Here is a 23,478-nt window from a genome sequence, read left to right as displayed (position 1 = left end):
AAACTAATTGTCAATAAACTTGATTATAATCAAATTCTTAATTTGATTATAAACCATCAATTATATCACCATGCTATGGAAGTAAAGAAAGGAGTCCAATGGAAGCGTTTCCGGCAGGAGGGGGGGCGGAGTGTGTAGGAGAGAAACTCCCTCTGGAGGGAACACAGGGATTTTAGCCTTTGCAGACCATTTACATGCACTAAAACCTGTATTATAGAAAAAGGGAAAACCCCCAAAAGCCTAACAACTGTCTTTAAATCAGACACTGGCAGAGATGTGTGCAGGAAAAAAAACGATGTCACTGTTCCGGATATTTGCTTGAATGTGAAGCAGTGGCATGATGTGACACCGACACCAGGGGTCGAATCTCAACTGGTATAAATAGCATGTAGTGTCACACACACACACACATGTACACACACACACACACACACACACACACACACACACACACACACACACACACACACACACACACACTGTCAGATCTCAGTAAACAAGCAGACAACCGGACTTTAACAGGAACTCACAGGTATGGGAACACAATATGTTTTCTTTTTATCTCAGTGGTATGTTGGTATTCATTCTCACAGGGATACTATTTTATATAATTATGATATTATACAATATTCAAACTGGACTCTGAATAATAAACAGGAAACATGTCTCTTTAACAGTGGAATGTAGCCAGATTAGCAGCTCTTAAATTGAAAAAGTTCAACAGCATGAAATTCCACCCAGTTGACACTGAGGAATCATGGGAAGTTGAGTTTACCTCCTTCATCTCTTGGTATCCTCATATTAAGCATGATAGCATTTCATTCAATAACAATGTGTCAGTGTCTTATGCTAACCATTAGTATGCTAAGGCTAAGAGGTATCCTTTCTGATCTAGTCACCTTTGGACTATTAGACAATGGGTGGAGTATGAGAGAAGGGGCCCCTGGGAACAGGCTGTATACCTCATTCACACCAACGGTGTTTAAGGGCCGGTTCGGAGCTGGAGCTTGAAAAGCACCGGGTTTTCCTGTTCACACCGCAGTGGAGCAGCCTCTTAGCTCCGGAATCCGGTTAGTTTCAAGCCCCAAAACATTGTCCGGCCGAGCAAAAGCACCACATACGTCACGCTTACGTCGAGGCGGGGACAGGGGCAGGTGGCGGGATCAACTCCTGAACAACAACAAAAAGCCCGTGTTTTATCCAGTTTGTACACAACGATGGAGAAACTTAACAAGCAGCAGTGTTCTACTGAAGAGACCAGCTACCTACTGGGAATCTGGTCTTCCAAAGAGGTAAGGAGGAAGCTGGAGCACAATCGGCCATTGTTGTTGTTGTCGGTGTCAGCTGTGAGTGGTTTCCGCGCGGTTTGCCTTCATGAAGCAGGCACGCAAACGGCTACGTCATGACGCAAACAATGACGCAATGACGCAGCACCAGTCGGACTCTGGGCAGTGTGAAAAGAGCCGGAGCTAAACCGAAGAACCGGTTCTGAACCTGAAAAGCTCTAGCACAGAGCTTGAACCGGAGTTGCGTTGGTGTGAATGAGGTAGTCATTTTGTGTTTCTTTGTCAACACAGTGTCCTTCTTTTTGGTCATGGTATGTTTGAATGTGGTAATTGTATGTCTTTATGATTTTTTTTCTGTCTCTTTTAGGCCAATTTATTTATTTTTTAGTCCTTTTCTGTCTATTTGTAGTCCTTTATGTTTCTTTGGGGTCATTTTCAGTCTTTTGGTACGTGTCTCTACCTCATTCACACCAACGCAACTCCGGTTCAAGCTCCGTGCTAGAGCTTTTCAGGTTCAGAACCGGTTCTTCGGTTTAGCTCCGGCTCTTTTCACACCGCCCAGAGTCCGACTGGTGCTGCGTCATTGCGTTATCGTTTGCGTCATGAAGTAACCGTTTTACTTCATAAAGCCAAACCGCGCGGAAACCACTCACAGCTGACACCAACAACAACAACAATGGCCGATTTTGCTCCAGCTTCCTCTGTACCTCTTCGGAAGACCAGATTCCCAGTAGGTAGCTGGTCTCTCCAGTGGACCACTGCTGCTTGTTAAGTTTCTCCATCGTTGTGTACAAACTGGATAAAACGCGGGCTTTTTGTTGTTTTTCAGGAGTTGATCCCGCCCCTGCCCCCGCCTCGACGTAAGCGCGACGTATGTGGTGCTTTTGCTCTAGTCGGACAATTTTTTGGTGCTTGAAATGAACCAGATTCCGGAGCTAAGAGGCTGCTCCGCTGCGGTGTGAACAGGAAAACCCGATGCTTTTCAAGCTCCAGCTCCGAACCGGCCCTGAAACACCGTTTGTGTGAATGAGGTTGAGTGACTTCTATATCGTATAAGGCTTCGCCCTCTAAGGCTATCGCTATTGGGTAATCCCTCCTGCACGTGTGCAGCACTGACAGATTTAATCCACGCCCACCTATGACGTGGGCCCCACCTCCGGGCTCACTTCCGTATAAATAGGAAGTAGGCCCTACTATCTACTCCCACTTTTCTTCAGCACTCCGTTGCAGAAGCATTGTCAGGCAAAAACAGTTCTGTTAAGAGCTACTTACCGTAACACAAGCATTCCTCCTAAAAAGCTTCTGTTTTCCGGTAAAATGGAGACTGGACAGGAAAGTCAAGGCTGTGTCAGGGATTGCCTCGTATGCGGAACGGGCTACATTATGAGTTTTGACAGGCACTCACAGTGTGAGTCCTGCCTGGGATTAGAGCATGCGAACGCTGCTCTCAATCCCGGGGTGTCTTGCTCGCATTGTGCCCGTCTCCCGCTGGCCCTCAGACAGCAGAGAGCGGACGCTCTCGCTGCTGCGGCCGCCGAGGACGATTGGCACGTCCAGGAGGAGTACTCCGGGGACAAAGCCCTTGATTTCCTGGATCCGAGTGGAGGGCACGAGTCGGACGACTACATCCCCTCCATTCAGGGATCACCGGGTGATTCCCCCATCATCTCTCCCCTCCGGACGGAGGAGACAGGTATGGGGCCCGGTGCAGGGCCGGTGTACGTCCCAGTGATCCCTATCTCCGGCGCCACGGCGTTGCCATCGATCGGTGGGATCCTCCTAGAACTTCAAGAGATTATATCTAAGGCGGCCGCCTGGAGAAATCTCCCTGTTCCCCTAGCTCAGGAGAGCTCACCGCCGGATGATATGTCCGGGGTGTTCTCCCGGGTGCACAGGGTTAGGACTGACCCGATCTGGACACGCTTCCCGGCCATAAGGAAGTACCAGGAGGGGGCAGTGAGGGACCCTGGAGAAATGAAAGCTCCGATAGGGACATACGTGCCCCTCACGAGAGTGGAGGGATTCACGGACGTGAATTTCCCGACCGTGCCTCCTCTAGAGCCGAACCTCACGGCATTCTTTGGGGCTAGGCAGGCCAACACGGTTTCCGGACGGCAACCCATGTTGGCTGCCGCCAAAGATCGGTTTGTCGCCCGACAGACTGACCGCATGCATCAGTGTGCGTTCCAGGCGTCGGCGGCGGCAAACAATATAGCGTTGCTGTCAAATTCCATGGTGGAAATGTCAGAGCAGTCTAAAACCATGTCCTCAGTGGAGGCTGAGGAGATAGGTAAGGCGGCTAGTACTGCACTTACCCTGTGCGCAGCAGTCGCAGTCTCGCAGGCGCGGATTGCGACATGGGCGACACAGGTTCAACGGTACCTCTGGCTACAGCAGGGGAATATACCGGAGGGTGCAGGAAAGGAGCTGCTGGAGGCGCCAGTCAGTCCGGACGGACTGTTTGGGCCACAGTTCCACACCATGGTGGAGTCTATGAAATCTGCCGCGGAGCAGGCAGAAGACATAAGGCGTCACGCTAGCTGGCTTCAGGACAAACGTCCTCAGCAACAGCAGCGACAGCAACGACAGCACCCGCAGCCCCCGCAACAGTCTCAGCGAGGGCAGCGCGGGCAACGGCGAGAACAGCAACGGCGTCAGAATCGCCCTTCGGCAGCTGCAGGGGCTCCGTCCCAGGTCTCCGCTCCTCCGCCACAGAGACAGGATCTGCAGGCGTCGAGTCGGAGGGGAAAAAGGAACCCCCGCTCCTGGTCTGCTCCTCCGAGGGAACCTCCGAGGAAACAGAACCGAAGATGACTCTTTGGGGGGGTTATGTGGGAAGAGAGAATTTTGAATAAAAACGATTCAAATCTCAACAGTGTGTCTGTAGCAACTGTGTCTCACATGTCCCCCACACTAGTCAGGCCGGCTGCCATTAATCTATTGGTTAAAAGGCAGCGGGACTTGTTGCATATTCCATCTGTTTTTTCCTTTTCGGGTAAAAGACAGAAGGACTCGCCGTTTGAGCCAGCTGTTTCTAATCTGTCGGTTAGAAAACAGCAAGGCTCGCTGTATAAGCCTGCGGTATTTAACCAGTCGGTTAAAAGACAACAGGGCTTGACATTTAAACCGGCTACTTCTATCCTTTCGGGTAACAAGCAGCGCAGTTTTTTCTCTGTTCCAGTTGTGCCTACACACAGTCGTATTAAGCCTAGCGCGGCTATTACGCACGAGGTGAATAGCACTGCACACACCTCCACGAGTTGGAGCATAAACCCGCCTCAGGGTCCTGTTGATGAGTCTTCTCCTAAACAGAGACAGGTTGAGAGCCGGTATGTGATGCAGCGTGTGGAGACCCCTTCAAAGCCCTTTAGGGCGGGGCCCCCCTTGGGTTGCTTCACGGGCAACGGCGGCAAGGGCTCTGGCATGGCTTGTCACCATGACTACCACAACACAACAAAAACAGGTACGCCCGCTCTCAGAGCGGTGCTCAGAGTGGAGGCGGCTATGTTTAATGGACGGATGGATGAGCAGGCTGATCAGCAGAGGGTACTCTCTGCAATTTGCCTTACCCCCCCCCCCGCAGTTCGAGGGGATTCAGGAAACGCTCCTGTCATCCCAAGAACAGTGTCTTGCGCTCCAGTCAGAGCTGCGGAAACTCCTGTTAAAGAAAGCAATTTCCAGGGTTCCTCAGGGGAAAGAAAATCGGGGGTTTTTCTCCCGTTATTTTCTTATCCCGAAAAAGACCGGGGGGATGAGACCCATCCTAGATCTGTCAGCATTCAACAGGGTGATAATGAAAAGACCGTTTCATATGCTGACAATCAAACAGGTAATGGAGTGTGTTCACCAGGGAGATTGGTGCACCTCCATAGACCTGAAGGATGCTTACTTCCACATAACCATCATCCCAAAACACAGGAAATTCCTGCGTTTTTCATTCCAGGGAATAGCGTACCAGTTCAATCGACTGCCGTTCGGATATTCTCTGGCTCCACGCACTTTTTCAAAGTGTGTAGAGACGGCGCTGGAGCCGCTACGCAGAAGAGGGATGAGAGTGTTATTTTATCTGGACGACCTGCTATTGCTGGCCCGCTCCAGAGAGGAAGCTGCTTTACAGACGGTACAACTTGTATCTCACCTGTCAAGCCTGGGTTTCATAATCAATTGGGAGAAGAGCTGTCCTCTTCCCTCCCAGGTTATCATATATCTGGGGGTGGAATTCAACTCAGCCCGCATGAGAGCACGACTCTCACAGCGGAGAGTGGAGGATCTGACAGCTCTCCTCGGGCGCGTCACACCCGGCAGGGTGGTGACAGCCCTCTCCGTGATGCAGCTGTTGGGCATGATGTCAGCTGGTCACGTGGTGATCCCCCTGGGTCTCCTTTACATGAGGAGACTTCAGAGAGGGTTTATTCGCCTGCGCATCGACCCCGTGCGTCAGAAGAGACGCATGGTGTACATTCCTCTGTCCGTAGGTTTAGATCTGACCTACTGGAAAAATCCCCACGTCCTGTCAGTGGGGGTTCCCCTCGGCAGAGTGACGTCACACACCTCGGTGTTCACAGACGCATCGCTCTCAGGGTGGGGAGGAACATGCATGTCGCAGGCAGTGGGGGGACAGTGGCCGCCTCACATGTCCCTTCATATAAACGCGCTGGAATTACTCGCCATATGGAAAGTAATCCGGCACTTCGCCCCGTTGCTGTGGAATCATCATGTGTTGATTCGAACGGACAACAAGGCAGCAGCAGCATACATAAATCGTCAGGGAGGTGTACGATCAGCGCAGCTGCTGGACACAGCCAGGAGGCTGTTGTGCTGGGCGCGCACACACGTACTCTCTGTCAGAGCAGTATATATTCCCGGCGAGCTGAACAGAGGGGCAGACCTCATGTCCAGAGGAGGTCCTCGACAAGGGGACTGGAGCCTCCACCCCGAGCTGGTCTCCCAGGTATGGAGCAGGTTCGGAAGAGCGGAGGTAGATCTGTTCGCTGCACGCGGGAACGCGCAATGTGCTCTCTGGTTCTCCCTGAGAAGGCAGGATCACCCCCCTCTGGGGGTGGACGCGTTCGCACACAGACCTTGGCCCAAGGTGTTACTCTACGCTTTCCCACCAGTCCCTCTGATCCCTCGGTTCCTGGACCGAGTGCAGGAGGAGCGGCTGATAGCGGTCTTAATAGCCCCGGAGCGCACGGGAGCGTCCTGGTTCCCCGGCATACAGCGGATGCTGTCAGGGAGACCGTGGGAAATTCCGTGGCGGGGGGATGCTCTCTCCCAGGTGGAGGGAGCGATCCACAGTCACCCAATGTTAGGCCAACGTTTGTGGGCATGGCCCCTGAGCGGGAACACTTAGAGAGGCTTGGTCTCTCTCAAGAGGTTGTGAGTACTATTCAGGGGTCTAGGGCCGCGTCCACCAGGGCGTCTTACACAGCCAAATGGACAGCGTTCCAGCGTTGGTGTGTAGGGAAAGGCTTGGACCCCGTTACGTGTCCCCTGCCTCACGTGCTGTCATTCCTCCAGCTGTTGCTGGACAGGAATTTGGCTTATAGCACGATAAAAACATATGCCGCTGCCATTTCTTCATGCCACGTAGGTTTTGAGATCAGCACGGTGTTCAGTCACCCTCTGACAAAACGTTTTCTACGAGGAGTACAGAGACTCAGACCGGTGTCACGCGCTTTAGCGCCTCAATGGGATTTGGCTTTAGTGCTGCGCGCACTGGGTAAAGCTCCTTTTGAACCATTAGATCAGGTTCCCCTGAAGTTTTTGTCAGTCAAAGTAGCTCTGCTCTTAGCTCTGACATCAGCTAAAAGGGTGAGTGACTTGTCTGCTCTCTCGGTGGCTCCGTCGTGTCTCCAGATCCAAGGAGATGGCAGCTCAGCTGTATTACGCCCGAACCCGGCGTTTATGCCAAAGGTGATAACAAGCTCTTTTAGATCAAGAGTGATAACCTTGAAGGGCTTCTTTCCCCCTCCTCACATATCGGAGGAAGAAGCCACTTTTCATCTCCTCTGTCCCGTGCGCGCGCTGGCAGGCTATATTGCACGCACGGCTGCTTTACGCAAATCCCAGCGTCTGTTTGTACATTATAGAGAGCGCTCATTAGGGCAGCCTCTATCTACACAGCGCCTGTCACACTGGCTATGTGAGGCGGTGTCACAGGCGTATGTCTCCTCTGGGTTGGATCCCCCGGAGAACATTAAAGCGCACAGCACCAGGGGAGTTTCAACCTCTACGGCGTTGCACGGAGGAATGACAGTGGAAGACATTTGCACGGCTGCATCTTGGTCTTCACCCTGTTCTTTTATTCGTTTTTATTTGAGGGATGTCTCCCATTCCTCTCTGACACATTCAGTGCTGAATAGCCTGTCAGAATGAGTAATGTCGGGGTTTTTTAATTGCGTGCCCTCTCTCCGGCCGGTAGGCACTTAGAGAGCTGCCCTTTTCCCCCCTCTCTTGATCGTTTTATTTAAAGGAGACTCGGTCTCTATCTCTTATAAACGATAGGTAGCATAAGTAAGCCTACCCTCGTTCCCTTATGGAGAATATTCATTTTTTAAATGATATATTCCCTGGGAATGTGATGCTCCATTTTACGCAGGACGAAATGGACATGGGTTATTAACTGAGTAGGTGTGTTTTGTGCTTCTGGTAACGGACGGAACCAGTGGGGCGTAGACTACATCCTGCTTCGCCCTTAACCCAATAGCGATAGCCTTAGAGGGCGAAGCCTTATACGATATAGAACTGGGGTTACGTAATGTAACCCAGCTTCTATGAGTATAGGCGCAGCCCTCTAAGGGTCGGGCCCCACTGGCTCCGCGAATAGCTGAAGAAAAGCTGTTTGTGTGGGAGTAGATAGTAGGGCCTACTTCCTATTTATACGGAAGTGAGCCCGGAGGTGGGGCCCACGTCATAGGTGGGCGTGGATTAAATCTGTCAGTGCTGCACACGTGCAGGAGGGATTACCCAATAGCGATAGCCTTAGAGGGCTGCGCCTATACTCATAGAAGCTGGGTTACATTACGTAACCCCAGATTTGTAGCTAAAGGCCTGGTACGCCCATTCATTAATATATTAATGATAAGAGTCATTGCAGTGTTAAACAAAATGTGTGAACTCACTAATGCTTGAATTTGACTTTTTGCCTCACTTTGAGGGTTAAGTAAGAGGTATAGTTGAATATCATCTGCATGGCAGTGATGGAGATCCCTGTGGGACAGAAGGGTTGCTATAGCTAAGCCAAAATTCAGACCTCTTCCAAAATAAAAGCTCTTGTGACAGGGGGTGAATTTTGCTGTGATGTAGTAATGCAGACTCATCAGAAATGTGAGTCTCCAGCAGCAGTCATGTTAGTCATATTAATATCAGCTGAGTGGAAGGTCAGAGAGCTGCCCTGAGGCTCAATACACCTGAGAGGAGCGACAACCACAGATCCTCATCATTACTCCATTCTACTCTGTGATCGACTGTGTCCTCTGCAGCTGAGGTCAACAGCGTTGCTAATAAATGCTGAGACCTGCATTTTGTAAATCAACATACACCATTCAGACCAAAACAATAACCCAAAAAATTAATAAAAGCTATACATAAATCAATACATTTTCCTGTTTTAGACCATTATCCTCAGTTAATCTCCTCATCAGACAGTGAGCAGAATAACTGAACAGGAAGTGTATTTACCTTACCAAATGATTAAATATTTCTTTAAGTTTCTTTAAGTATAAACACTTAACTATGTCAAGGCTAAATAAAGGATTTACAACAAACATATATATATATATATCTGAGGGCAATGTCTTTGTAAAATGTGTACTTTTTGTATAATGATGCCATAAATGAATTGGAAATAATATGTAAGTCATGATCCTATAACCTTTTTCTAATAATTACATTTATTTTATATACCCCTGCAAGGGACATACTAAGAAGTATCTTAACTGAAACATACTTCAGTATGTTTGGTAAAAATAGTATTTTAAATATATATTTTAAATAAGCAAAGCATAGAGGACTTAAGAATCGATGTAGGTGTTATTTTTATTTTCCTTCACTTAAAAAATGAAACACTGACTTAAATGTATTATGTCAACACATTTCCCATAACTGTACACGTTGAAAAAAATAATATTAAGTTGAACCTACTGAACCTAATTTTTTTTTTATCTGAACTTAATATTATTGCTTTCAACTAAACTAAACCGTTTCAGTTCTTTCAATGTTCTTCTTCTTCTCCTTGGTTCTTTCCAGGAGATGGCTCTGGGGAGGAAGGTGGACGTCCCGGTCAGCGACGTCTCTCTGATCAGAGGGATATGGGAGGTCCGGGTGAAGAAGCACAGACACACACAGAAGAAGGAGCAGGAGAGGATCGAGCAAAGTGCCCTTCCCAAGTAAGATGATCGAGGATGTACAAAACATGTCAGCTTTCACTTTCAGTTATGTTTTAGTTACAGTGAAAGCAGTATTGAGAAGCGTTAGAATGCCATCTTAAAGGTCCCATGTCATGGCCATTTCTACTGATAATAATTCCATTGTTGAGGTCTACTAGAATAGATTTATATTGTGCAATTTTCCAAACTCACATTGATTTCTCATACAGCATCTCTGTAAACTACGTGTATTCACTGAATTTCACTCTCTGCCTTTAACGGCTCGTTATAGCTCCAATAGCTCCATCCCCCACCCTCCCTGTGAGCACAGTGTGCTCTGATTGGTCGGGACGTTGTGAATCGCGCTGAGCTCCGTGGAGGTGTGGTTTCCTTGTGTAGCGATATACAGCGAAACACATCCAAACTCATCCTGAGCACACACAAGTCACAGCCGAAGTAAAAACAATAAGTGTGGCTTGATATTGAGTAAGAAAAAGGCTGATAAATGCTGTGAGAATGGGTCTGCATAGAGAATTTTGCCACGAGAAATCAGCAGAGCTGCCTGCACTGAGTGTGTGTGTGAGGAAGTCCGTGGATTGGTCAATTTGGACCAATCAGCGGGGGCTTAACGTAACGGCTCCGCGGACGTAACGTAACGGCTCCACGGATTGGTCCATTTGGCTCCGGGTAACGCATGAAATCATGCGGTACCCGGAAGAATCAATGGACAGTGACGTATCTCCAACGAGGCGTTTTCGGGAGGTATTTTCTGTGTTAGAGTTTTACTCGCTACAGGGTGTACTTTGAGGGTTTTGACTCTGCAGACCGTTTACATGCATAAGAACCTTCATAACACACAAGGGGACGGGTAATAACCGGAAAAGCATGACATGGGACCTTTAAGGGTAGAAACGCTGCTTTCAATACACACATTTCAAGAAGGAACAAGCATGCATTATCATCGGTGCATGACTGGTGATCTGGCCACTCTGGTTCTACCTGTCCTGATGAAGAAGGGACCAGGATCCAGATCCTCCTTCCCATCCTCAGCCGTACTGGGTCAACTCCCTTATATCAGGGCCGTGGCCCTGTTTGCTATACACTCCCCTTTAAAGCCTTTTCTACTTTTAAGATACTACGAGATATGTAGGGCAGCAAGTCAAGCATGTGAAGTCAACATTTTTGGAAAACTTTTCAAATTCATGGCTGTAGAATTGTAGTCCCTTATCCGTAATAAGAACCTCCTGGCATCTGTACATGCAAAGACACATTTGCCCTTTGCAGTCTTGCTGAAGGGCTGTATAGGGCAAGATGAAAAACTCTGTACTCTGTACCTTAACAAAAAAGTAAACCAAGACCAGAGTTACCCAGGGATAAATTCTGATTCTGATAAGTCACAATTTTTCCTCTGGGAAAGGTGGACCCCCACTCTGGCCGCGGAGTCCTTGCTCCGGCATGGCCTTTGTTGACCCCTTAATGTCCTTGGTGATGTTTCTGCGGTACCTACCGCCTCAGGTGTTCTTGAACCTCCAGTCCCTCTCTTTTCATACACAGTCCGTCCCAATCATGCAAATCTGAATGTAAGCTTTTCCCTATGATATCCCTTCCTCGATATCTCATACACAAATTGACATTATTAATTTTAGTTAGTTATGTGTTTGAGCAAGAGTTCTATAGTACTGTATAATAGTAAAGTATAAAAAATAACAACATACAAATGTGGGACCCAGAGTAATATTGGGCCTAGCAAAGGAAAGGTAATGGACTCGAAACTCAATATTGTAAAAGCCCTTTATGTTTAGTTGTATTCAATTAGACTGTAATTTTCTGAAATATGTTCATATACAATACCAACTTTAGTAGGTCAAATGATAGTTAAAAGGAGTCAAGCTCACACAGCAGCACTGATGGCAGCTCAGGGGTTCTATAGGTGAAATGCAGAAGAGATTAAGGCATTTTTTATTAGAATGATCCGAAAGTAGGCAGCCACGTTGCAGTGATGTGCTTGTGTATTTTCAGTTAAGTTTACATGATAAAAAGAGACGTATAAAAGTAGTGACACAGATGTGTAACACATCGCAACTACAAAGAAAACACTACAACAACAACTGCTTGGTTAAAGTTGACATATTGCCATAAACATTATAATCAGGTCTTAATAAAAAACTCAAACAAGTAAGATGGAAAGGGGTCTTACATGAGTCTAAAATGTTACAGTTCCCAAATCTCCACCCAGCTTTGAACCAATTGTAGGACACACACTCAGACACAGCGAACTGTTGTTATTCATAAACCAAGAGGTCATTGCTGATTTTAGTCATATGAACACACAGATTGCTATTTATACCAGAACATCAGTGCTGCGGTTCAAAAGAAGGTCATGAGTTTGGAAAATGAACGTCAGGTCTCTCTGAAATATAATCTGATATGCACCTGCAGATGCTTTATTGACACATCTCTCTGTGTCTAGGATCGACCAACAGTGGCAGTATCGTATCTACTGTAAGAGCCTGCAGACCAAGGAACTCAACCTGCTGCATCACTACCTGGAGAGATCTACACTGACTGAGACACAACACTGCACAGGTGACTCACTGATGTACTGTACTACGCTAAACATAGACTAATATACAGGTGTACACAGCTAAACATGACTGATATACATGTATACATACGTAAACATATCAGTGATGTTTACCTGCATACACCTATACTGTATATAGGTCATGTTTACATTGTTATACTTGTATATGAGTCATGTTTAGTTGTGTACACCTGTATTTCACTCATGTTAATCGATACACCTGTCATGTTTACCTGTGTATACTTGTATATCATATGTTTAGTGTTGTATATTGGTCATGTTAGGTCTACATTGTTATAAACAATGGTGTACACAAGCAAACATTGCTTATATACAGGCATAACAATGTAGACCTAACATTACCAATACAACACTAAACATATGATATACAAGTATACACAGGTAAACATGACTGGTATACAGGTGTACTGAAGTAAACATAATTTATGCATAGCACTACACAGGTAAACATCACTGATTTACAGGTATAAAAACGTAAACATGACTGATATATAAAGTACATTACTAATTAAATGGTGTACACAAGTAAATAATTGACCAATAAATTACTAATAAACTGTACAGGTAAACACTAAACAGGACTGATGAACAGTATTACACAGGTAAACATGATAGATATATAGATTTCAACAGGTAAACATGACTGGTAGGTGACGGTGTACACAGGTAAACATGACCGACATACAGGTGTACACAGGTAAACATGACTGGTATACAGGTGTACACAGGTAAACATGACTGACATACAGGTGTACACAGGTAAACATGACTGGTATACAGGTGTACACAGGTAAACATGACAGAGGGTGCGCAAATATGAACACATCACCCCCATCCTTAAAGCACTACACTGGCTACCCGTGGAACTGAGGATCGAATTCAAGGTCTCCGTCCTCACCCACCAGTGTGTCCATGGAACTGCCCCTCCCTACCTCAAGGAACTCCTCACCCCCCATACCTCCTTGCGGACCACCCGCTCCAGCAGCTCCAACTTCCTCAAACCCCCCAGGACTAAGCTCCGTACCATGGGAGACCGGGCCTTCTGCTCGGCTGCTTCCAGTCTGTGATTCTCTCATTTGGTCGGGGAGAGCATTCCACAGACCGTGGAGGCTTTTAAAAAAGGCCTCAAAACCCATCTCTTCAAAAGAGCCTTTGCCTAGACCTTTTTATCACCCTTTTATTTATTTATTTTATTTTTGTATTCCTTTTTATTAATTCTACCGTGTTGTGTAATGTTTATTTATACTGTTCATGCTCACTGCTTGTAGCACTTCGGGATTTGAAATCAAATATGAAGTGCTTTATAAATGGAACCCATTATTATTATTATAACATGACTGACACACAGTTGTACACAGGTGAACATGAATGACATACAGGTGTACACAGGTAAACATGACAGATATACAAGTGTACACAGGTAAACATGACTGACTTTCAGATGTACACAGGTAAACATGACTGACATACAGGTGTACACAGGTAAACATGACTGACATACAGGTGTACACAGGTAAACATGACTGACATACAGGTGTGCACAGGTAAACAGGTGTATTGCTTAAATTGTGTTGTTGTGTTTTGCTTCCTGTTGTTTATCTGTCAGAAGCAGAGCAGGATCAGAGAGATCCGGAGCAGAGCAGGCTGATCTTCCAGCTGGACGGTGAACAGTGGATGGTAAGCTGGAAATACATTCCACAATGTCTGAAAGTTAATAAAACCTGTTAATAAGTGAATATTTGTGCAGGACTTCCCCAGGGAGCTGCAGTGGATGACGTACCTCAAAGAGTGGCACGTCAGGGGGACGAGGATCTGCCGGCTGCCTGAGTACCTGGCTCTGTTCACCCAGCTCTCCGTGCTCCAGATCCCAAAGAACACCATCGCTGAGCTGCCTCCTGAGATCGGTGAGGTCAAACACGTTTTTAAACATGGATCATTTTCAGAGAGGGATCTGATTTCAGTGCCATCCTGCATACCTGAAGTTGTGTGTGAAACTGAAATGTTGACTTTAATTAAATGTCAACACATTTCACTTAACTTCATTAAGTTAGTTGAAAGCAATAATATTAAGTTGAACCTATTATTTTTCATTTAAACTTGATATTATTGCTTTCAACTAACATAATACAGCTATGTGAAATCTGTTGACATGATACATTTAATTAAAGTCAACGTTTTAGTTTCGTGCATAATTTTAAAATACACAAACATAACAGAAAGCAAATAATGTATTTTGCAGGATGTGGCAGAAAAGGCAAATTATTAAAAAGAATTGTGATTCAACAGTGGTGGCAAACAAAAAAATAAATAAATACAACAATAAAATAACAATTAAATGTTCAAAAAGAAAGGAAATGATTGTGGAAAGTGTATGTATATCAGAGGCGAACCGTGTCCATCACAACTGGACCTTCTGTAGACACACACACCCGCCCCCCCCCGGCGTTATACTGTAATGTCCTTCTTTTCACTAAATTGTCGTCTTGAAAAGGGTACTCACAAAAATTCCGCAACAACTTCATCTTCACCTGATGCACTTGCCATTTCAACGTTAAAAACAATAAAACGGCATGAATTGCTTCGTCACATTCATCTAGATCAGGGGTGGGGAACCTTTTTCCTCTCAAGGGCCATTTCAATTTTTTAAACATCCTCCGAGGGCCGTACAAATTATTGACCTCTGCTTAAAAATACTAAAATCACAGCCCATTCATTTCGCCTTTCTTTCATCCCGTGCAAAGAAAAAGCAAACTCTTAATCCAGATATTTTACCATGACTCGTGCATGCATTCACGTGCACGGTTGTGGCATGACCACCAAAACAGAAAGTATATTGGACACAAGATATGTGCAAATGTATTTCGTTTCCTATCCATGTTGACGTGATTTAATGGGGGGGGGGGGGGGGGGGACCTAACCTCCTCTAGGGGGGTCCTCACCTCCCCGGGAAGATTTTTTTTTAAATGTTGAAGTTAAAAGCATCGATCTGGTGCACTTTGAGAGCAACATTAGGAGATCTATGGATACATCTCTCAACATCCATATGAAACAGAACTGGAAGCAGATGTATTTTTCTTTATGGATATTTTACAAATCACTCCCCTTTCAAAATGTATTCTTGTTCATTAATAACAACTTTTATTAACTGTCATATAGTATTTTATACCTGTTTACTTTATTCTCTTGTTTTTTAGAACTATAATGATCATATAAAGATGTGCCTTTACCTCACTGGTTGGAGAAAAAGCTTCTTATATTCGTTAGCATAGCTAGCTAACCAGATGCTAATAACAACAAAGTTATTGACTGTATGATCAGTATGACAGATGAACAGATCGCCACTGGGTTTACAACTAAAGACACAGCCACGCAGAAACTGCGGCATGTGTACGGCTCCTTATGGGTACTGCAATTTTTGGAAGTGCCGAAATGACGTTCTGGTGCTCCCCTGCCATGCTCCCCTGTAAGACGAGACATATACCACGTGATGACACGTTAGGCTCGTGTTGTGTTCAAGGACCCTGACCTTGGCCAGGAAAAACAGGCACTCGCCTGTTTAATTTTTTTGCGGTCTAGATTTCTTTAATTTTTTTCTTTTTTGCATGTGTTTATAAATTACCTCGAGGCGCGTAGCAAATGGTCTCGCGGGCCGTATACGGCCCGGGGGCCGGAGGTTCCCCACCCCTGATCTAGAGAATTCAAACGGCACTTATGGCTGCCACTGGTTGAAGGATATTCTACCCAGAGACCCAGAACAAGATCTGATTGGTTGCTTTCTTTTCTAACACAAAACCACTGAAATGCGTAATGCATGGTCCGAGAAGGACAAACAAATCAACGTAACACTGTAATATTACAGATCAACAACACAGATACGATTCTCATTTATTCATTTTATATACATTTCATTACATTTTGTTTATATTAAATCGTTTTTTTGTTTGTTTTTATCTGAGTGTTCCAGGGTATTCTCTGAATACCTTGAAGGCCCTGACGGTTCGCCACTGATGTATACTGTATGTGTGTGTGCTTGTGTTAGTGAGGGGGATATTGATTTTGACACCTGCATTGATTCCTATGCAATAGAGATGTTGAACGTCACTGTGACCGAAACAAAACACAATAAATAAGGTAATACAACATGGATACATGGATATCAAATACACAGCTACAAAGCAGCAGATAAATGGTCTTCAGCGTTGTTTGTAGCATTTGATAGAGGAACAGTGTTTTGACAGGTGAGAACAAGGACAAGTGAGGAAAGAAAAGCCATTTCATAGCTTGGTGAAACAGTCTCTTCTGTCCTCAGGTAAATTGACGGGTTTGAGGGAATTAAACGTCAGCTACAACCGTCTGTCCCAAGTTCCTCCAGAACTTGGAGACTGTGAGAACCTGAAGAGACTCGAACTCACCGGAAACCACAACCTGTCCGAGCTGCCGTTCGAGGTGAGGCCAGGAGGATGCATTTATAGGCGTGCATAGCTAAAAAAAACAACTTATCCAGACAGTGAACCCCTTCTTCTTTCAGACACTAAAAGATGACCTTAACATTTAGTTAAAACACATGTCTTCACACTTTCATGGGAGTTTGATGTTTCGTTCCATCAAAAAGTCATGATCGTTTTTGCACTTTAGTTTCTGTGCAGATTAAACACTATCAGATATACCATGTTAATTATGGCGCATTTCCACTGCAGGGCCTCGCTCGGCTTAGTACGGTATAGTTAGGCCTTGTTAGAACTGGCGCACTTTATGCTGCGTTTCCATTACAATTTAGTAGCTGGGGCAGTAACTATAGTAACGCAGTGTAGGCGGAGCCGTGACGTCATCTTCAATGCGAACCACAAAAAACCAACATCAGCCATTAGCTGTTAGCACTCAGAGCTCACAGCTCCTCATATCTGTTCAGAAACTTGACAAAAGTTAAACAAGTACAAACTGGAGACTGTCTGTGTCATGGCGAATACAGTCGCTGGTTTATTTATGTCTGTATAGGCCGTTGTTGTGAGTGTGGACGGTCGGAGCATATACTGCGTTAGCTTAGCCAATCTCCATTTAGAAAACACGCATTTTAAAACGTTTTTCGCCTGCCGTCTGTCTGCAAACTTGTCAAAGCATTATTTCATGGTTTTTACTAACCGGTATCAATATGTTGTTACTTCAGCATAATTTTGAAACGTGTATTACAATTAAATCACGGTCAAATATGTTCATTTTGTTGTAGTTGTAGCCCCCTTGCCAGTGATTCTCTCTCTCTAGTTTAGTTCTCAGTCCGACTCAGCCTGGTTGTTGGCCCGCAACGAACCTCGATTTTATGGGGCCAAAAAAAATGTGAAATAGTACCCGCTAGCCGGTACTACGCCAAGTGGAAACGCAACCAAAAACGGCTTAAACCGCGCACCGTAATGGTAATGCGCGGAGGTAATTAGTGAGCTTTAGAGGTAGATGTAATGTATGTTGGAAATAAGGACAGGATCAGGATGGCTTTCACCCCTTTACCCTACTTTTGTTCTAGGCTAACTAACTTAAGCTTCATATTTACAGCACACCCATGAGCGGTGCATGTACATCTAACCCTTCACTACTATTTGTTTATGTACATAATGTGTTATGCAATCAATCAGAGGTGGAAGAAAAACATTGAAAAAAACTAAATGTTTACTTTAATTAAATGTAGGATGTCAACAGATTTCACATAACTGTATAGAGAACCGCAGTGACGCGTCCTAAAACCCGGAAGTAAGTTAGCATTTTTAACACTTCTGGTTCCTTTCGACAAAAAGCAATGGGATTTTTCCATAGGATTTTGGAAAATAGCTCGAAATAAGGTCTGCGTTTGACACAAATTGAAGAGACAGATCACGTTTTGTTCTACGACATTAAATACATCAGCAGTGACCCCACTGGTTTGAAGAGTTTACGTGTCTGAAAAACGATGGTTGTTAACATGTGGCTGAATAGGACTACAGACGTTGTCGAGGCCGCTGTACGTCATTACACCAAACACGTAAACACTCCCGCTAAGTTTGTTTGCCCTGTTCTGCTTGAAAGCAAGTAGCCTACCTGCGCTCTTGCAAACTGTTAAAATAAACGCTTCAACTTGGACAATTTTGAATCTGTAGTTTTGAATATGGATCTTAAGTCGGCGTGACGTTGAAGCAGCGATCCTGCTGTAGTTCGTTTATAGCATAACGTTAGCATTTTGCTTCTGGCGACTAGATTTATTGTTTAACTAATAAAGTATGCGCAGTCATTGTTCTTCTCTCATCAATTTATTCAGGGACATGAACCAGCATGGCAGTACTGCGTAATCAACAACAAGACATATAGCGCTTCACGCTTGCTTATGACGTCACAATGGGACATACCATTTAACATGGAGTAAGGGTGCACAATGGGACGTACCATTAAACATGGTGTAAGGGTGCTATTACAAAGTAATACTTAACATTTATGATTAGAAAATTATAAAAGTAGGGTAGACATGTGGAGATTATCCGGCTGAACAAAACGTGATCCGTTTCTTAAATATGTCTCAACCACAGACCTTATTTCGAGCTATTTTCCCAAATCCTATGGAGAAATTGCATTGCTTTTTGTCGAAGTGATGAGTTTACTTCCGGGTTTTAGCACTGCGGTTCTTTATTGAGTGGTGAAGTCCCTCCCCTTCCTGTGGACCTCCATGGGACCTTGGCCCCGTCTCAGGTCGGTTAAATGAAATCCTTGCTTCCCTCACTTGCGTCGTTTCCCTGTGTTTAGTCCCTCCCTCCAGGGAAGCATGGAGGGACGCAAGAAAACCACGAGAAGCAGGGAAATGAGTTTTAAGAGCAATGGGACGTCCTTTCCTCCGGAGCCTCACGTGAAGCGACGTCCGTTTGTGATGACGCCGCACAGATGTTCGTCTGACAGCAGCTCTGTCCCCGTTATTTTCACAAACACCCCTGCCACACATTTACTGACACAAACATTTGTATCATCTGTTGTAGACCACAATAAATAAAATCAAATAAGAACTCATTCTCAAAAATCCGTGAGTGATACACAGTAAGGCGGCGGGGCGAGTATCTGAGGATTTCATCGGAGGATGGACTGGTGGTTCCTCGATTATCGCTCCTCCATTATCGCTCCTCGCTCCTCGGTCCTCCGGCAGAAATAAGAGCCATGGGACGGTACTCAAGATGGCGCAGACAAATCAACTTCCGGTGAGACAGAGGACCGAGGAGCGAGGAAATGAAAATAGTCGACCTGAGACAGGGCCCTTATTTCGGAAAAATTATGTATTGAAGTCAATGGAGAGACAAAGATTATCTTTCGATCCGGTTTGAATTGTGCCACGAATTACACATATGATGTTTGTCAATTTAAAAGATAATTTTGCCAAACAATAATTGTGTCGTAAAACTGTGAAGTAACACATTATTTTGTGTGAAACATGCTTTGTGTGAGCATCAATGAACTACATGTCTGGTCTTGCACAACAACACACGTCACCTAGATGGCCGTCACTACTGTCTTGCTAAACAAGGGATTAACTACCCTCACTATCACCCATTGGCGGTTCTACGGGATGGCACGGGGTGGCAGCTGCCACCTCAGAAAAATGCCTTGCCACCCCAGCTGCCACCCCATTTGGCAGCTTTGTTTTGAAAGAAAAGTTGTGGCTCATCGGACATTTATGAGAGAAAATCTCTAATGTCCGAGTGCAAGTGAATGCAGCACAAGACGCGAGCCTTGTAACCCCTCCCCCCCCCCCCCCCCCTGCGATTTCATTTGAACGGGAGGACAGCGCAAAACGAGAAGCATTTCGGATACAAGTAGACAGAAGGAATTAGGTATTTGCGGTCAGGGTATGGCTGGGGTTTGCTACAGCCATACCAATAAATGGCTTAGCCCCACCATGAAAAATGATGTTAAAGTAAGCAAAATAAAGTCTGCCAACTCGTGCGGAGTAAATTGCACAGACAGCAGTTAGTAAGATTGATTTCAGTAGCCACTTGTCTGGAAATACCGAAGACTAGAAACGGTTTTGAAAACTTTTGTCACGTAGTGATCGTCTTCTCAATAGAACATCTTTGATAATGTCTTCTGGCCAATCAGAATCACGATAACGGCGTGGTGTTGTTGCAGGAAGTCCCGACAGAGAATACTTTTGCTGTAGTACATCTCGATATACATCGTTACAACTATAAGACCCCACGGTTTGATGATTGATAGGTGTGTGGGCTGTCTTTCATTTTGACACACAGAACAATAGGGGCTATCCACCCTTATCCACAATGTAAAGTAATTCACACAGCCTCTTCCCTCTCCTCTCTGTGAGGAGCAGCAGGTTCAGCTTTCAGAACAAAGTAACAAAAAACTAAAATGACATTTATTTTTTTAAATACGTCGTGTAGCAGGGGCGGATCTAGACAAATATTCATGGGGTGGCAAGAGGGTGGCAGGAGAATTTGATGGGTGGCATCCCCTGGCAGAAGTATATTCTGATTTAATCGCAGTCATATCAATCAATGTTAACTTGGAAAGCCACAATATTGATATTTTAACTCAATAACATTAGGTGAGATTATTGTGGCACATCAGTAAAGCCTTAAATATAAATATATAAGGTGGCACACGTAATTTAATGAATTTTAACTGAATGAGTTGGTTTAACTCTTAGACCAGCAGGGGTACCAAATATGCAGACTGCTGCAATAAATACATTAATTAACTGTCTCATCGATGTGTGTCTGTATGAATATGATAATATTAACAACCATATTATCCCTATCAGCTGTCAATCACAGTTATGATTCACATCTTCAGTGTTATTATTAAATAAACTATATTTTTTGGAGGAGTTAATGATGAAGGTTCCTCAAGATGCTTGCTCACCCTCCTTCAAATTTGAAAGACCAGTAATTACTATCATAATTCAAAAGAATCAAAGGAACAGTTCAGCGCCCCACAACTTCATTGCAAACAGTTACAACCTTGACTTTACATCAGAAAGAACAAACATTAAAGAAATGACTAACTGCATCAGTTAGAGTTAAAAAAAAAACCTTTGTATTCAGCTAAAACATACATCGCTGCAGTTATTATCCAGTGGAATGCCCGTACCTACTGGCCTAGTTAAATCAAAGTGCTTACTTTTTTTTGGCTGGGAAGTGAAGTTTTACACACCGTCTTATTTGACTTTCTCAGGACTTGAAACAGTTTTTTGGGGGCAGACCCCCACAAAGAAGAAACATATATTTATGTAAGGTCATCATCTTAACAGTTTATTATTCTCATCGACTCATCCGTGAGCAGAGCATCAAGTTGGCATGCCTATAACAGCTGAATGTGGCGATTACCATCTTGATCAGCAAAACGCCACACAAACTTAATAAGATTTAAAGCTATGGTGCGTTTTGATTCAATGCTGAGTACAGCCAAACTTGAAAGGCTCTTCTTTGTCATAGTAGACCACAAACAGTCAGTAGGGCCTGGCTCATTTCGTGGCATCTGCAGGCAGTGGCAAGTACTTCCGGCATCTGCCACAGAGGCCGCTACTCCGTGGTATCTGTGGCAAGTATATGCCACAGATGTGGTATCTGTGGCAAGTATATGCCACAGCCACAACTTGCCGTGGCAAGTAAATGCCACAACCATGCCAGTATATGCCACAACTTATATATGCCACAACTTGCCGTGACAAGTATATGCCACAACTTGCCGTGGCAAGTAAATGCCACAAGTTAAGAGTTAAGAGAAGGTTTACGGTAGCTGCCACCCGCCTTCCGTGGCAAATGCTGATATTTAAACCCGTATTTATCGCGTAAAATGTCGCTGTTTTGGCATGACTTTATCGGACTGATCTGTACACAAGACTGATGATCTGTTACTGATGGTCCGATCATATTTTTTAAAAAGATTAAACATATGTTCTATAGGTTTTACTTGGAGAACGTGGTTTGTTAAAATAAATAAACGTGCTATTTTTATGATAATACTCAAGATATATTATTAGTAAGTTGACATAAAGATCTAACATTGTTGACCAGAGGTGGGAAATAGGCTAACTTGTATACTCAAGTACTGTACTTGTGATTTAGAAATAGCCTAGTTGTACTTTAGTTGAGTATGTAAATGGTATTTTACGTAGTAGGCTACTTACCCCACTACAACTCAGAGGTAAATTGTGTAATTGTAGCCTACTCCCCTACATTTATTTAATACGCTACCTTTAGTTACTTACTACAGATTCTGATTAATGATGATACATATAATCAAGTCTTAAATCAGACTTTATAGTTACTCCTGGAGTAAATTCACAAGATACCCTACTACAGTATACAAAGTCATTACAACTAGCTGCACCTTTACCAGCTTTGAGAACACTTTCATGATCAATCATTATAATGAAGACATGTAATATGCACTTTAAGTATATTGTTATGCTAATCATTTTGCGCTTTTACTTGAGTAACATTTTAATGCATGACTTTTACTTGTAACAGAGTATTCCAACATTTAGGTTGGCTACTTCTACTTTTACTTCACACTAGAACCACAAGGGGTCGCTGTATAGCCTACCTAAAACCACCAACGTGTCAAATGAACGAATGCATTGATTTTCAAGGTACAATGTTATTTTATTTATCATACTAGAACACAATGAGTGTTGCCACTACATCGCCGTGGCATGTGCCTTGGCATTTGTGGCATCTCCCACAGAGGCCACTACTCTGTGGCATCTGTGGCAAGTATATGCCACAGCCACAACTTGCCGTGGCAAGTAGGCTATATGCCACAACTTGCCGTGGCAAGTATATGCCACAACTTGCCGTGGCAAGTAAATGCCACAGATGCCACAACTTGCCGTGGCAAGCATATGCCACATCTTGCCGTGGCAAGTATATGCCACAACTTGCCGTGGCAAGTAAATGCCACAGATGCCACAACTTGCCGTGGCAAGCATATGCCACAACTTGCCGTGGCATTTGCGCATGCTGAACGGGAGTTGCCACAAGATGCCAGAGTTAAGAGAAGTTTTACGGTAGCTGCCACTCGCCTTCCGTGGCAAATGCTGATATTTAAACTCGTATTTATCGTGTAAAATGTCGCTGTTTAGGCATGACTTTATCGGACTGATCTGTACACAGGACTGATGTGCGATCTCTATTTTTCAAAAAGATAATAAATTATCATTTATATTCAATTTTACTTAGCCTACGTGGTTTGCTAAAAT

At 44.6% G+C, this 23,478-nt stretch overlaps 1 protein-coding gene across 2 annotated transcripts in view; it reads left to right on the top strand.

The window, feature by feature from the left end:
• Positions 1 to 407: 407 nt before the first annotated feature.
• Positions 408 to 23,478, top strand: part of lrrc2 (leucine rich repeat containing 2) — a 33,001-nt gene continuing 9,930 nt past the window's right edge. The window contains exons 1-6 of one of the 2 annotated variants that reach the window (XM_079687627.1): positions 408 to 532; positions 9,537 to 9,676; positions 12,126 to 12,241; positions 13,873 to 13,937; positions 14,008 to 14,164; positions 16,570 to 16,706. In XM_079687627.1, the coding sequence (XP_079543753.1) occupies positions 9,540 to 9,676; positions 12,126 to 12,241; positions 13,873 to 13,937; positions 14,008 to 14,164; positions 16,570 to 16,706 (612 nt within the window). In that variant the 5' untranslated portion in view covers positions 408 to 532; positions 9,537 to 9,539. Of the gene's footprint in view, positions 533 to 9,536; positions 9,677 to 12,125; positions 12,242 to 13,866; positions 13,938 to 14,007; positions 14,165 to 16,569; positions 16,707 to 23,478 lie in introns of both variants that reach the window. The other variant, XM_079687626.1, reaches the window with a different exon arrangement.

This window comes from Notothenia rossii (assembly GCF_949606895.1).
Source record: "Notothenia rossii genome assembly, chromosome: 6".
NCBI classification, from domain to species: domain Eukaryota; kingdom Metazoa; phylum Chordata; class Actinopteri; order Perciformes; family Nototheniidae; genus Notothenia; species Notothenia rossii.
The sequence above is the reverse complement of the archived record's forward strand: the minus strand, read 5'-3'. Positions and strand labels throughout refer to the sequence as shown.